The following is a 14,417-nucleotide window of genomic DNA, read 5'->3' as shown; positions in this document are numbered from 1 at the left end:
TCTCTGCTCAGTCCTTGCTCTCAGTAAGCAGCCATCTGCCTATTAATTCAGCCTCTCGGGCACATCCCTCTCTGAATAGTAGATATGAATATTCCAATGTACAGATCCCCAGTACATTCTCGCTTCTCGAGCAAAACAAACAGACAACGGTTTTTAAATGAAAAACTAAGCACATGCAGATGGGAAGCAAATGTGCCGTAAGAAAGTAAAACCAGGTTCCAGATCAAGTGCAGCCAGGACACAACCCAAAGAAGGAAATGTGGAATAGAGCCTTGCCCTCCGGAGCTCAAGGAAAGACTCAACAGTTGGCCAGTAGAACAGAACTACCAGATACAATATTTGCAAAGTCCAAAATTTTGGTTTCAACAGCAAATCCACTGAAATACACTTGGCTATACAAGCCAAGTAGAAAATAGCAAATGCGTAGCATCTCAAGGCGGTGTCCGCCCCTCTGCCGAACACTGATAAAGCATACTGTGGCCATGAAGTGTTAAGAAATAATAGAAATGTTCATGCAATGGCTCTTCCAGCTTGCTCCAACCTGGAGGTCTCCCTCTCTGCAGAGGACTCCTACGCCTCAGAGCTGCACAGGCTAAAGGCAGGGTTTGAACAGCTAGGCTTTGGCACAATATAAATTCACTGTCCCTCTGAGGCATCATTTATTAACTTGTTTCCTAAGTATAAAACCAAATCCTTGCTCTGGGTGTTTGCAGCAATGAGGACTCTGTCACCGAATAGCTGGGGAACAAGGGTTGAGGCAGGGCATGGAGAGCAGCTACTATAATTAATGCTCACAGGACAGGTGGGCAAAACCGAAATCATCAGAGGCTGAAGGCACTAGGTGAGCGTCCGCAGCAGTGCTAAGATGAAGCCAGCACGCATCGAAGTGGTTCCCAGCTTACATCTCAGAAAAGGAACTGTGAGGCCACCCTGTCAAAGGTAAAAACCTTTTATGGTCATGTCTTCTCATTTTCTAAAAGAGATGGGTCTCTTCAGGATGCATTTCCCCTGATAAGCTGCATTATACATGAGGACTCGGTGTGCAGGCTAACCCATGAGAGCCCATCACAAGGGGGCGGACGTGAGGATGAATAACAGCCCCACTCCGCCCCCTCAGGAGGCGGCACATACTCATGCCCCAGGCGGGCCCTCAGAGCAGAGCCTCACACAGAATTACCAAGAACAGCATGTCTCTCTTGCAAAGCCAAGACCATATAAATCCCACTTGACCTTCTTCTCGGAGGGATCCCTCCCACTGAAGCCCACTGAAGAGATGGGAAGCAGGAAGTCTCGGTGATGGGCAGGTGGATCTTTACTGGGGATCTGTACAGTCATGTGATAACAATACTGCAGGGGGTTACGACAGAGAGGAAAGCCAAGGCCCAGTGAAATTAAGGCACTTGCTGAAGTCATATTGCTACTCAGTCGTAAAGGGGTGGAGGGATTTGAACCCAGGCCAGTCTGCCGTCCCCGCCACCTGCTGATTGGAGCAACTGAGAAGCAGACCTCGTTTTGGTGGCAGGAGCTAGCCCACACCATCATGGGGGCCTGGGGGGAAGAGCAGTTTCCTCTTTTTCTTCAAGGTTGTTTCATTCCAAGAAAATAGAAGGGACAGGCAAAGGAGAGCCACCCCTCTCAAGCAGCTTGTGCCAGGTGCCCTGCCAGGCTTTCCTGCAGGGGGAGGGGGCTTCAGCAGGCCCCACCAGCTCCACTCCCCAAACTCAGGCAGCTGAAGTCCCTGGGAGGTGGCTGCCCCAGGCTGACAGCTCCCTGACAAGACCCAAGGTGTGGGGCCCCCAGACCCTGGTGAAGTAGCTGCAGTGTTTGGCAACCCCACAGTCCACCCACCCTCATCAATGTAGGTCCGGTCATTGGATCTGTCCATGGTCCTGTTCTGCTGGTCGGGGCCTGGAGAAAGAGTCCACACCAGCCGAGGCTCCTCCCAGAGCTTCAGGCTGGAGGCCCAACGCTGGGTCCAAAGGAACAATTCAGCAGTTGTTCCCAAAGGATACAATATAGGAATTACTTTCACCCCTGCCCTCTCCTTGGCCCATTCCTTACCTTCAAGCCCCTATGTCCTCTTTCCTCCTGGCCAATCAACCCACCAATCCCACTAGCAGATCGCCAAGCCTATTTCTAAGAATTGTTGGGGACAGAAACATCTATGTCCAGCTCACCACTTTACAGCCACACCCAAGGAATTAGCCAGGACAAAAACAGCAACACTTGATTTGATTAGGAGAAAGTTTTCATAGTTGCAATTCACAAGAACAGTCAACCTCTTGGCCAATCACCCATGTGGTTAACATGGGGCAAATTTCCTCTAAAGTGATTTTATATCATAAAACATTAAAGTTTACATGTATCCCATCTATAACTACTTGTGTAATATGACTATCTGTTCAAATTTCTAACTCCTGGAAAAAATACTGCCCCAGGCTCCTGAGTTCCTCTGGGAATTGAGCCAGTCGGTGGGAGGGCGAGAGGCATGTGCCAGTCTCTGCTTCCTCTACAACTTAGGGGAAAATGTCTCAGGAGCAAAGAGGTGGGGCTCTGGGGTCCTTCACAAGGAAGAGCTATTCACAAATCCCGGGTCTCTAAACTAGGGACTGCCGGACTCTGCAATCTGAACCCTCACCTCCAAGCTCCATCCAGTCCCCAACTGTCCCAGCGGGCAGGCAGGACTTGGCCACTTGCATCTGACCAGCTCACCTTCCTCATCCTGGATTCACTTCATCTCCCAAGCTACAGGTGTGAAGTCACCTTTACCTCCTCCCACTCCTTCACCCACTGCATATTCCGTCATTAAGTTGGGTCACACTGTTCATGACAATTTCTATTGAGTTTATTCCCACCACCCAGCTACTTCTACCCCCACTATCATCACCCTAATGAAAGCACACCCCCTCCAATATTACTCTAGACTCCTAGTTGAATTCCTGTTCAAGGACTCCACACCTCCCACCAACTATTCCTCATTCCACTTCTAGAACATCCACACTAAATAACCACTGTCATTGTGCTGTCCCCTTGCCACACTGTTTAAAACTTAAATACCCTAGATGTGCTTCATGACTCATCAGGGCTAAGTCCCATTTCTGCCACATCCCAGTCTTAGAACAAGTCCTGCCTAACCTCTGACTCTTAGTTTCCTCGACTGTAAAACAGGGCAGCACCACTAACTATCGCTTATAAGCCAATTCCTATTGTAAGTACATGAGATAATATATATAAAAGTACCTAGTACACTGTTTGATTCATAATAGACACTGAAAATTGGAGGGGAGAGCCATGTCATTCTCCCCTCTTGTGACCCTCTGCTTCCCTCCTAAATACTCACACCCTCCCTACCACCTACAGCACCTAGCCCAGGGCTGGGTGTACCAGGCTCTAACTAAGTACTAATACTTGCTAATAAGTACAAAACAAAATGTTTGCTTTTTAATATTATCACAGGAAGCACATACTGTGCACCTCAAGCAACATCTCTAATCTAGTGGCCTGTTCAGATTCATTAAATTCTTGTCATTACTGCATTGTCCCGCTGTTCTAACCCTAAAAATAGGTGCTCCTGTGCACATCTTCCCTGTGCATGGGACAAGGGAGTCCTCGGTGACACCCCCCCCCCCATAATACTGAACGTGAGCAGCAGCACAGAGGCCTGGGCTACATCCACAGGGACCTGCCCTCTTGTCATCTCACTGAGGGACACCATCTGTGATCACTTCTACCAATATCCCCTGGGACACCTAGAATCACAACATGCAAAACACTTGGTAAATCCCCAAGACACGTTTCCCTGGGTTTTTAAGAGTCGAGTTTATGACTTGTCAGATAACATCTATATCTATATCTATAAAAGCCTAAGCGACCAAATGACCAACCAGTCGACCGGTTGCTATGATGCGCACTGACCACCAGGGGGCAGACGCTCAACACAGGAGCTGCCCCCCTGGTAGTCAGTGAGCTCCCATAGCCAACCTCTCTGGCCGGCCAACCTCCCACGGCCAGCTGTCCCCACCCCCATGGCCCCGATCACTGACCAGGCCAAGGGACCCCACCCGTGCACAAATTCGTGCACCGGGCCTCTAGTGATAAAATTTAAAAAAAATACAATATTGGCTATTTTTAGTAACATTTTTATGCCAAAATATATGGTGATGATTTTTTTAAAATAGGAACAGAACAGATGTAGCCTACCAGATACAGGTTCCCAAATGGCAGCCTTTCAGTCCTCTACTCTTTTCCCTTTCGTTCTCAAAGCCCTCCGCTCTTCCATGTCTTCAACAATCATATCCCAACCCTGACAGAGATGTACAGAGTGTTTTGAAAGCACAGGAAAATGAATGTCTGACTCAGCTGGGGAGCAGGGCAGTGGGGGAGGGGCACTCACAAAAAATACCCGAGCTGGTGTTTCAGGACTGGTAGGGTTTTCCTGTGGGGAGGGGAGGGGCGATGGGCTGGGAGACGGCAGTCCAGGCTGAGCACCTGAAGGACACAACATCTTTTGGGCCCAACGGAATGTAAGCAGAAGGCAGGTGCTAAGGGACGGCACTGGCTAAGTAAATTGGAGCAACATGTGCTGTGTTAGAAAAGTCTGAATGGGGCCTTTGAAAATTTCTACGCAGGAAAATGGCATGATAAGACCCATGTTTCAGAAAAACAACCAAGAGTTCAGTGTGACAGGCAGGAAGGGAGGCAAGGTGGTCAGTTAAGAGGCTTCTGCAAGAGTCCAGGCAAGGACTGATGAGGGCCTGGACGGTGGCAGTGGAGAAGGAGAAAGGAGGCTCTGCTGGGACCTGGGCACCTGCTCACTAGTGGGATGTGGCGTGAAAGAGAGGGACGTACACCCAGGTTCAGAGCAGCAGCATTCACCGTAGCCAAAAGGTGGAAGCAACCCAAGTGTCCATCCACAGATGAATGGATAAACAAAATGCGGTACACACAGACAATGGAATATTATTCTGCTTTAAACAGGAGGAAATCCCAACACGTTACAACATGTGAACTTTCAAAACAACTTACGGTAAGTGAAACAAACCAGTCACAAAAGGACAAATCCTGTATGATCTCACTTATATAAGGTACCTGGAGCAGTCCAAATTCAGAGAAAAGCAGATTTGTGGTTGCCAGGGACTGGGGAGAGGGGGAGGGGATGGGAGTTATTATTATCAGGGATATAGAGTTTCAGTCCTGCAAGATGAAAAGAGGTCTGGGGATGGATAGTGGTGATGGTTGCACAACAATGAGAATGTACTTAATACCACTAAACTTTGTGTTATGTGTATTTACATAGTTTTTTAAAGAGAGGGAGGGAGACTGGATGGCACTGTACACCTCCCAGCAGGGTGATGAAGCTGTAGGTGAGTTCCCGGCCACAGGCAGCCGCAGGCAGGGAGTAGAAGCAGAATTCAGAGCTGCACCTCCAGACTCAACACAAGCTGAGATCACAAACTTTCTCAGAAAGGCTCCCTGACAGGATCAGCAGCATCGCTTACATCCCGGAACTTGAAAAATGAGACAACTATAACGGTAATTACTGCCAAAAAGAGACCAGAGTGACTTCTTGCTTTTAGTTTGGAAAAGTGGGACTCTAGGGAACTAGGGCAGACTACACTCACACATCAATTTCACTTGTTCATGAAACACAAACAAAAGGACAGTAAAGGGATTTTTTGAAAACATAAACCACAGCAACAAAATCTGGGACGTGGACTGCAGATGGGTAAGTGCTAAAAAGACTCAGACAAGCTGACAAAGCTGGATTCCAAGCCCATGGCATAGAAAGCCAGGATAAAATCTGACCTACACCACAGAACTTCCAAAAGACTCCAGAACGAACAGCCCCGGGGAACTCTGGAATTTGGGGTAAAACAGGGACTAAAGAAAGAGGAAGGGTCGGAAATCTGTCTAGGTAGCAGTCACAGCCCCAAAGCTCTCCTCCAGACCAAGCAGTCCTTCCCACATCAACCAACTACTGGAGATTTCTTCTAAAGCAGGTAGAAACAAAGGACTCAGGTGTGTGGGACACTGGGCTCGATTACGAATAGGGGCTCCATGCTGAATACACAGGGACTTGGAGATGTGGGTGTAATATATGTGTATTGGTCCAGATCTAGTTAGAAAAGACAAACCATTCTAGGCATTTCAGGCAGGAAGGGATTTAATGCAGGGAATTGGAGGCTTACAAAATCCTGGGAGGAGCTGTGAGAGCCAGGGGCAGAGAAACCACCACTCATGTTCTGGAAACCAGGAAGCACACGCATCACAAAAAACTGCACAGATGATCCCAGCCTCCCCATGGCTGAGGTGGCTCTGAGTCCCACAAGAACAAGGAAAATCCCACGCCTGCCACGTGCCACAGCCGCAATAGCAATCATGGCTTCTTCTCTTTACCTTCCGAATCTCTCACTGGCAGATTCAAAATCAAAATCCTTCTATCAAAGGTGTCCAGCTTCCCAGCCCCTGCAACACAGGAAAAAGCTTAACAAAACAGGGATAGGGTTGAGAACCAGAAGACACTACCCCACCAGTACCAGTATGCAGATGCTGAGCCATCCTCGTCCTCTTCCTACTGGGCTCCCTGGGTGCTGCCAGACAGACTTTCACCTCCCAAGCGAGAGAGGGCAAAGGTCTCCTAACCAATGGTCAAAGGGAAAAAGTCATGATGCTCAAAGTCTAGGCTCCCCAAAGTAACAGCCCAGCCAGATCACACTACAGTGAAGCTCACAGTCAACAGAATAAAGAATTCTCACCTCTGAAAGAGCCAACAATTCCCAGTCCAAGTAGCTGCAAATTTTTTCAAAAGGAGTCAAATTCTCTACATTTTAATTTGCTCCAAAAAGAATGTATGAGCCCTGGCCGGGTAGTTCAGTTGGTTAGAGTGTCATCCTGATATGCCAGGTTGTGGGTTCGATCCTCGGTCATATAAGGAGCCACCAATGGATGCATAAATCCATGGAACAACAAGTTGATGTGTCTCTCTCTCTCCCTTCCTCTCTCTCTGAAAATCAATACATAAATTTGTTTAAAAAAAGAATGTATGAGACATAACATTTCTGGTTGAGCAAAGATTAGCAACCAATTATTCAATCACCACACATGTGAAAATTTGACCCCATAAATGCCGCAATGAGGTGGGGTATGTCACTGGAGGAACCAGTTGTACTTTTCTTGACTAAACTCTAGAACTTTGGTTTTCAAAGTATGACCTTGGAACCAGGTGATGCCCCCAAGACCCTTCAAGTACTCTGCAAGGTCAACCTGTTTTCATAAGGTGAATTTATTTGTCTTTTTCAATCCCATTCTCTCATGAGCACACAGTGGCATTTTTCAAGAGTCATCATGACATATGATGACATCACCACTCGAATAGCTAATGCAATGGAAGTTGTTTTAAATTTTTCTGTCTTAATTTCTAGGTCTTCAAAAATATTTAAGAGTATAAAAGGGGCCAAAGAGCTTGAGAATCATTGTTATGAAACAACTTTTTAGTTAGCTGCTTTGAGCAGGGAACTTTTTTTTTTTTTTTTTGGTTAATACTCACCCAGGATATTTTTTCCATTGATTTTAGAGAGAGTAGAAAGGAGGGAGGGTGAAAGTAGACAAGGGAAAGAGAGGTGAGAGAGATAAGAGAGAGAGAGAGAGAGAGAGAGAGAGAGAGAGAGAGAGAGAGAGATATGAGAGAGATACATCAGTTAGTTGCCTTCCCGCACACACCCTGACCAGGACCAGGTATCAAATCTGCAACCCAGGTACATGCCCTTGAAGGGGAATTGAACCCGAGACCCCTTGGTTCCAGGGCTGATGTTCTAACCACTGAGCACACCAGCCAGGGCTGGGCAGGGAACTTTTGATATGTGAAACTAATTAGGCTTAGTTTAGGTTTTCACTTAAAAAAAAAAAATCTGTGCTTCCTAAATTTTACTTTACTATCTTATATCAGTTTCTGTTTATCCATTAGGATGATGATTTTTCTGCATAGATCCTAAATTAAATTATTTTTCCCCTCCGAGTAAGCACTGTCACGGCAAGTCTCATTGCCCAGAAGGCAGCATGCATAACACAACAGTAAAAAGCACAGATTCTACAGGGACTCCAACAGGGACTTATACACCAATGATCATAGCAGCTTTATTCATCACAGCCAAAAGGTGGAAGGGAATTCTAATACATACTACAACATGGATGGACCTTGAAGATATGCTAAGTGAAAAAAGCCAGACACAAAAGGACAAATACTGTGGGATCCCACTTACATGAGGGGCCTAGAATAGAGACAGGAAATAGAACGGTGGTTACAGGTGTGGTTGAAAGGGGCTTGTCATGAATAACAAATAACACCTTCTTGCCTCTTATCGCTTAGGAAACTCCAAGAGTTTTAGGAACTCTGTGCCAGGAACAAAGACCAAATATACAGTACGTTCCTTATAACAAATCAACAATATCACAGAAGGATTCACTGAGCCCCTAATAGGAAGTTTTCCTACAAGTAGATGACAGCAAAGCCTTTCCCAACGCATATCTAAACCAGCCATTCCCATGAGGCCCCGTCCACCAGAGTTTGGCAAAGACTCCCAGGAAAGCAAAGAACCAACAGTGATATCTCAACATCACCCAGAGCTCTCGGAGCTTTGGAGAATGGGGGAAACTCCCTTTTACAAAACAGTGCAGATTGCCAAAACTGGTTTGGCTCAGTGGATAGAGTGTCAGCCTGTGGACTGAAAGGTCCCAGGTTCGATTCCGGTCAAGGGCATGTACCTTGGTTGTGGGCACAACCCCAGTAAGGGGTGTGCAAGAGGCAGCTGATTGATGTTTCTAACTCTCTATCCCTCTTTCTTCCTCTCTGTAAAAAAATCAATAAAAATATATATTTTTTAAAAAAACAAAAAACACAGTGCTGATCGATGCTGGGAGGGAAGAAGAGGTGTGGGGCACTCATTATGCTGCTCTCACATCCTCTCGGGCCACCTTTTTGGTGTATAGCTGCTTGCCCAGCAGGTGTGACCTGCCGTCTTAGCCTCACTGCACCAGGATCTCCACCTTCCCAGCTGCTGCCAGCTCAGCCCCTCCCGCACCAACACCCACCTGGAAGAGTGAGGGCGCTTCACCCCTGGCGCACCCTTGACCAACGGGCCACGGGAGCCAGTGCATAAAACTCCCCTCTTCCGTGACCCAGGTGGAGGGTGAGGAGGTACACTCAACAGTTTCCCAGAGTCCCCGCCCGGCTTAGGCACGACTGGCCACCGTGGTAGCCGGCTCACTCAGTCACTCTTGGATTGTCTTTCCTCCCTTCCCTTTGTCACTGTTCCCTTGGATGTTCTTCCACTGCTGTTCCCTGGGATACCTTTCCAAAATAAACTGCCTGGGCCTAAGCCCTGCTCTCCATCTTTCAGTTGACCCAGCTAAGACCAGGCTTAAGATAAGCTCTCCACCCGAGACAGGTGGGGAGGGGGCATATAAACACGAGAGTGGCCCAGCTCCTCCCGTACCAGGTGCTTGGAAAGAGGCTTCATACCTAGTCGACGCTTTAAAACTACCAGCTAAATGGGAAAGAAAGGAAGGAAGGAAGGAAGGAAGGAAGGAAGGGAGGGAGGGAGGGAGGGAGGGAGGGAGGGAGGGAGGGAGGGAGGGAAGGAGGGAGGGAGGGAGGGAGGGAAGAATGACAAACTATGGAAGTCAGACTATAACTTACTGCTGTGGTGATGACACAGACTCTAAGTAACAACAGAGGCTCCAGAGGAAAGGACCAAGTCTGAAGCAGAAAGGGAAAGGTGAGGAAGCCCTGAAAGATGGTCCTGGAAAAGGAAATGAACCTCATGCGTTGAAGACCTCGAGACTGGCCTGCTGGGAGCTGGCAACCTGGAAGCTGAGGAGAGGTGGGACAAAGCTCACTGCGGTGAAGGAGGGGCTCAACAGGACAGGGGATGGAGGAGACTTTACACGGTGGTCCCTGACGACTTGTGAGCAGAAGTGTGAACCAATTTCCCCACGTAACCACATGAAACTTTCTGCATAACCCCTGACATCCAAACACTCAGGCTTCCAACCGTGACTGACTTTCTTAATCACTTTCTTACCTTTCCATAATGATTACCAATTGGCCAGGCACACTTCACATATGAATTTATTTAATCCGCAAAACAACACCATAAGGTAGGTTCCACTATTGGCCCCATTTCACAGATGGAGAAACTGAGGCAGATACAAGTTACAGAGCTGTGTGACAGAGCTAGGATTCTGCCTGTCTGAATCCTATACCCCATAATCAATGAAGTTACCACATTCTACATAATTCCCCCATGATTCCTTTCCCAAAGTTTCCTATCTGTTGTGTCCTTACCATTTTCAGAACCTGTCACCACATGTAGTTCATACATTTCCTAGACATTCATTGAGTTCCTGGTATTTAGACCAGATGCTGGGCAGGCTACTGAGGACACGAAGATGCATAGTCCCCACTCTCCAGGAAGGTCACATGACAGATCTTGCAAGGTGAGCCAAGTCCTGGAGAGGTGAACCTACAGGTTGAGGTAGCAAAGTGGGTCTGGGATGAAACCAAATTAGCAGATGAAAATACAAATTCGCACTCATCCCCGAAGAACTGTTACTGAGCACCTGCTTTGTGCTAAGCCCTAGAAGGTGAGAAGAAAGAAAGGACAGGGCCTGGCCCATGTGGCTCAGTGGTTGAGCATCGACCCAATGAACCAGGAGGACATGGTTCCATTCCCAGTTGTGGGCTCGATCCCCAGTAGGGGACGTACAGGAGGCAGCCAACTGATGATTCTCTCTCATCATTGATGTTTCTAACTCTCTCCCTCTCCCTTTCTCTCTCTCTGAAATTAATAAAAACATATATTTTTTAAAAAAGAATGGAAGGACAGGGATACTAAAATGAGTTATCATACCATCCTACTCAATACTCACACCCCAAAAAGGTGAAGCACAGCAAAGCTAGATACATAAGAAAAGTTTATCAATTCAGTCTTCCTCTAACACCAGTGTAAATCACATTACTTTAAGTAGCTTTCCATAACTGACTACATGTACATAAAATCAAGATCCTGTTCTAGGAACTATTCCACTCACTTCTTGTTAAATCAATATTTTCCTTCCAAATACATTACAAGCAAATAAGAAAATAATGTTCACACTTTGTGTGTTTACACATGTGATTTACCTTGTTTGGAATGCTGGTCTCCTTTATTTCTATCCATCTTTATCTATGACCTTTTTTAAAAGTATCCAATGCAAGGATTACTCTTTTTTTTTTTTAATGATTTTTTGGTCTTTTCTCTACAACAATCCTATAATACTTGAGGATTAAAGTTTCTGGTGTGTTTGGCACCGAGGCATTTTGCTCTGTAAAATTCTTACAGCCATGCCTATATGAGTTGGCACATAGTAGGTGCTCAAGAAACCTTGCTTGGTTCATGATGAAGTGTTAAGTAACTACCATAGGGAAAGAGCTCACATCATCATGCACTGTGCTTTAGTAAAACTTGTTATAAAATCCTCTTCCTCTTCCTCCCCGAAACAGAAAACAAAATATACTGATTCATCGGCCTTGTAAATAAGCCCAGTCTTCCCCAAGGAATGAATGAAATCATCATTTTACATCGGACAAGATGCTTCTAGAACAGGGTTTGGCACACAGTAAGCTCCCAATAACTATTTGTAGAAGTGAATTTAAACCGTCAGCTTTTTCACACCTGCTATACACTATACAATGAGGTAAAGATCGCCAATGAAAAATTTGTAAAAAAAATTTTGAAAGCCAACCCTCACCAAACACAGAAAAAGTAGTTTTACCCAGTTGACACGTTGTGCTCTCCTAAAAGACTTTTTTAGGCCACTTTTTTCTTCCTGGAGTTCACAACCTGTCAGTTGCTTCAGTGAAGACCATCCTTCTGCACCCTTAGGAGCTATTAGTGGGAACCTGCCCGGCACTGGACACAACATCTGAAATTTTCAAATACGCTGTGGATAACAGAATTTAATGCCACTGCTGACAATCACTTTAAATAGTGTGACCACAATATGCTAAGTATTAAACACAACCGTTTCATTCCACTCTGCACAGACCTTTTCGAAAGAAAAAGAAAATAAGTAATGAACAAATAAGTGAGATTTTTACCCCCCAAATGATCTGGAATTAGCATAAAGGGAAAACTGAACGTCACAGAGAGGATATGAACCCTGGTGCTCCACGGTATACCAACGGACGTGCTTTGAAATCAGCCAAGTAACCCACCAGATACTTCGGAAAATGAGCCACTCATTGGGTGGTGGTTGTCTTTCCTCCAACAACACTCTACTGAACATGAATAAAATGTGTTCGACTCTTGTGAAACCGGCCTCAGCCCCTCCGATCCAGGCACCTCCCAGTTGCACTGGGATCTGCAGGGTGACACATGAGATCTAAAGTGGGTGGATAAAAATAACCTGGTCCTCAGAAAGACATGATAAACGCCAGACAGCTGAGTCACTTCGAAGCCCATTTTGACTCCTGAAAGGGACATTCGCTCTCCTTTCCCTTCTCACACACACATACATACGACCTGGTGAAAACCACCATCAGTGTCCTGGGTGGAAGGCAGGCATCCGTCTTTACTTCCCCCTCCAGTCTCCGAGGTCACGACTCGAGATTGAACTTTTAATCATTTATACGAGTGCATTTCAGTCCAAGTGACTCACTTAAAGGGGAAAGGGAAGAGGTTTAAGACAACCATAATAATCCAGGAGATTTCCCTGTTTCTGCCGCCCGAGTAGAGGTCCCAGAGGTTTCTTCGGACATTCTTACGGAAAGAAAGGGAGTGGGGAGAAATGGAAAGTGGAGGCAGCAAAGCTCCAAGGGGAAATCGGGGTTGTCCAGGAGCGGGAATCCCTGGGCAAAGCTACCGGTCCCAGAGAAAGGCTGTGGGTGTCCAAGGGAATCCATCCGTCCACCTACGCGCCCTGCGCTCTCGCCTCCAGGAGGCGAACCCTCTGCGCCGTGCAGTTCGGATCAGGAGACTCTTCCATTCCATCTTCCAAACGGTGGCGGAGCTGGAGGCCCTGCCAGCCTAGGAAGGCTGGCGGAGCAGAACCCCCTGGCGACCCAACCCTGGGCTGCAGGCAGCGCCCAGTCCCCAGCAGGCACTCACGAAGCGCTCGCCGAACTGCAGTCCCCCGGAGCCAACTCCGCCGCCCGGAGGAGGAGATCCCCGGCGGCCACTGCGCATCTTCCCCGCCCGCTTCACGTGCCGCCCAGTTCCCCGGCTCGCAGCCGCCCAGGCCGCCCGCACCGCGACCTCCCCCGGGGCGCCGGGAGCGCAGCCCAGCCTCACTCACCGGCGAGTCGTAGGAGAAGGCGCATTCGGTCTTGTAGACCCTGTCCCCGGACCTGGGCACGCGGATCGTGGGCATGTGGGGCACCAGCAGCTCGCCGATGTCCCCTGCAGCCATCTTCCTGCTGCCGCTGCCACCCGGCACGCCGAACAGGGCGCCCCGGCGCTGCATGGCCGCGGCGCGCGCCGAGCCGAGCCGAGCCGAGCGGAGCTGGGTCTGCCCGCGGCGGCGGCGGCGGGCTGCGCGGGCGATCGGAGCCAAGCTGCGGCGGGCGGGGAGAGCGGGCCGCGGGGCGGGAGCGGGCACCGGGACCCTGGGGCCAGCGGGCGGGGCTGGGGGGACGCTGCTATTTTTAATCCAATGGCGAATCGCGGGCCCAGCTGCAGCGTCAGGCGGGGCGCAGGGGAGCGCCAGCCGCAGCGTGCCGGGGAGGGGGCGCTGGCGAGGGGCCCTGGGCCGGGCGGGCTCCGCGGCGCGGGGCGGAGGGCTCGCCCTCGGGCGTCGGCTTGGGAGCCCGGGGTGGGCCTGGGAGGCTGCTGGTCCATGCCGGTGGCCTGCGGGCGTGGAGGGGGTGGGGGGTCCCCCACGGGCGTTAGGTTGCGAGGAAGCAACTCCGAAGCAGCAACACAAAGAGCAGGAATGGGGTTTTAAAAACCGCTTGCTTTTAAAATAACTGAAGATGGAATGGGAACGTTCCCTGATTGGGTAGGGGTGGGACTCCATGTACAAATCTGGACCCTACCGTCGGGCCCACATCTAAATTCGCTCTTGGCGCTTCGGTGTTAACCTCACGCAGGCTTGGTCCTCACTTGTCATGGAAAGCTCGTCAGAAGAGAACAGGACCCAGGGAAGCTAGGCTCTATTTTGGCTCTCAGACAGAGTTTTCTTACATCAAGATTTCATTCGGAGGGGATTATATTTTTTCTCTTTGTACCGTCTTCTGCGTGATTCGAGGTCTCCCTGTCCAGCATGCAATTGCCTGATTTGGGGATCTTCCATGCAGACATGTATATTCCTGTCTTGCTCTCCAGTTCCTCAAAATAAATAATGACTGGGGTTGGTCGGAAGGTGGGGGGAGTAGGGGAATA

The 14,417-nt window shown here is 48.5% G+C and overlaps 1 protein-coding gene across 2 annotated transcripts in view; it reads right to left on the bottom strand.

Moving 5' to 3' along the window:
- The window catches only part of USP13 (ubiquitin specific peptidase 13), a 118,381-nt gene extending 104,802 nt beyond the window's left edge, over positions 1-13,579 (bottom strand). For both annotated transcript variants that reach the window (XM_054713755.1, XM_054713756.1), the window contains exon 1: positions 13,333-13,579. In XM_054713755.1, the coding sequence (XP_054569730.1) occupies positions 13,333-13,500 (168 nt within the window). In that variant the 5' untranslated portion in view covers positions 13,501-13,579. The remainder of the gene's footprint in view (positions 1-13,332) is intronic.
- Positions 13,580-14,417: the final 838 nt, after the last annotated feature.

Source organism: Eptesicus fuscus, chromosome 3, assembly GCF_027574615.1.
Source record: "Eptesicus fuscus isolate TK198812 chromosome 3, DD_ASM_mEF_20220401, whole genome shotgun sequence".
In the NCBI taxonomy this organism is placed as follows: Eukaryota; Metazoa; Chordata; class Mammalia; order Chiroptera; family Vespertilionidae; genus Eptesicus; species Eptesicus fuscus.
This window is presented reverse-complemented; position numbering and strand designations above follow the sequence as displayed.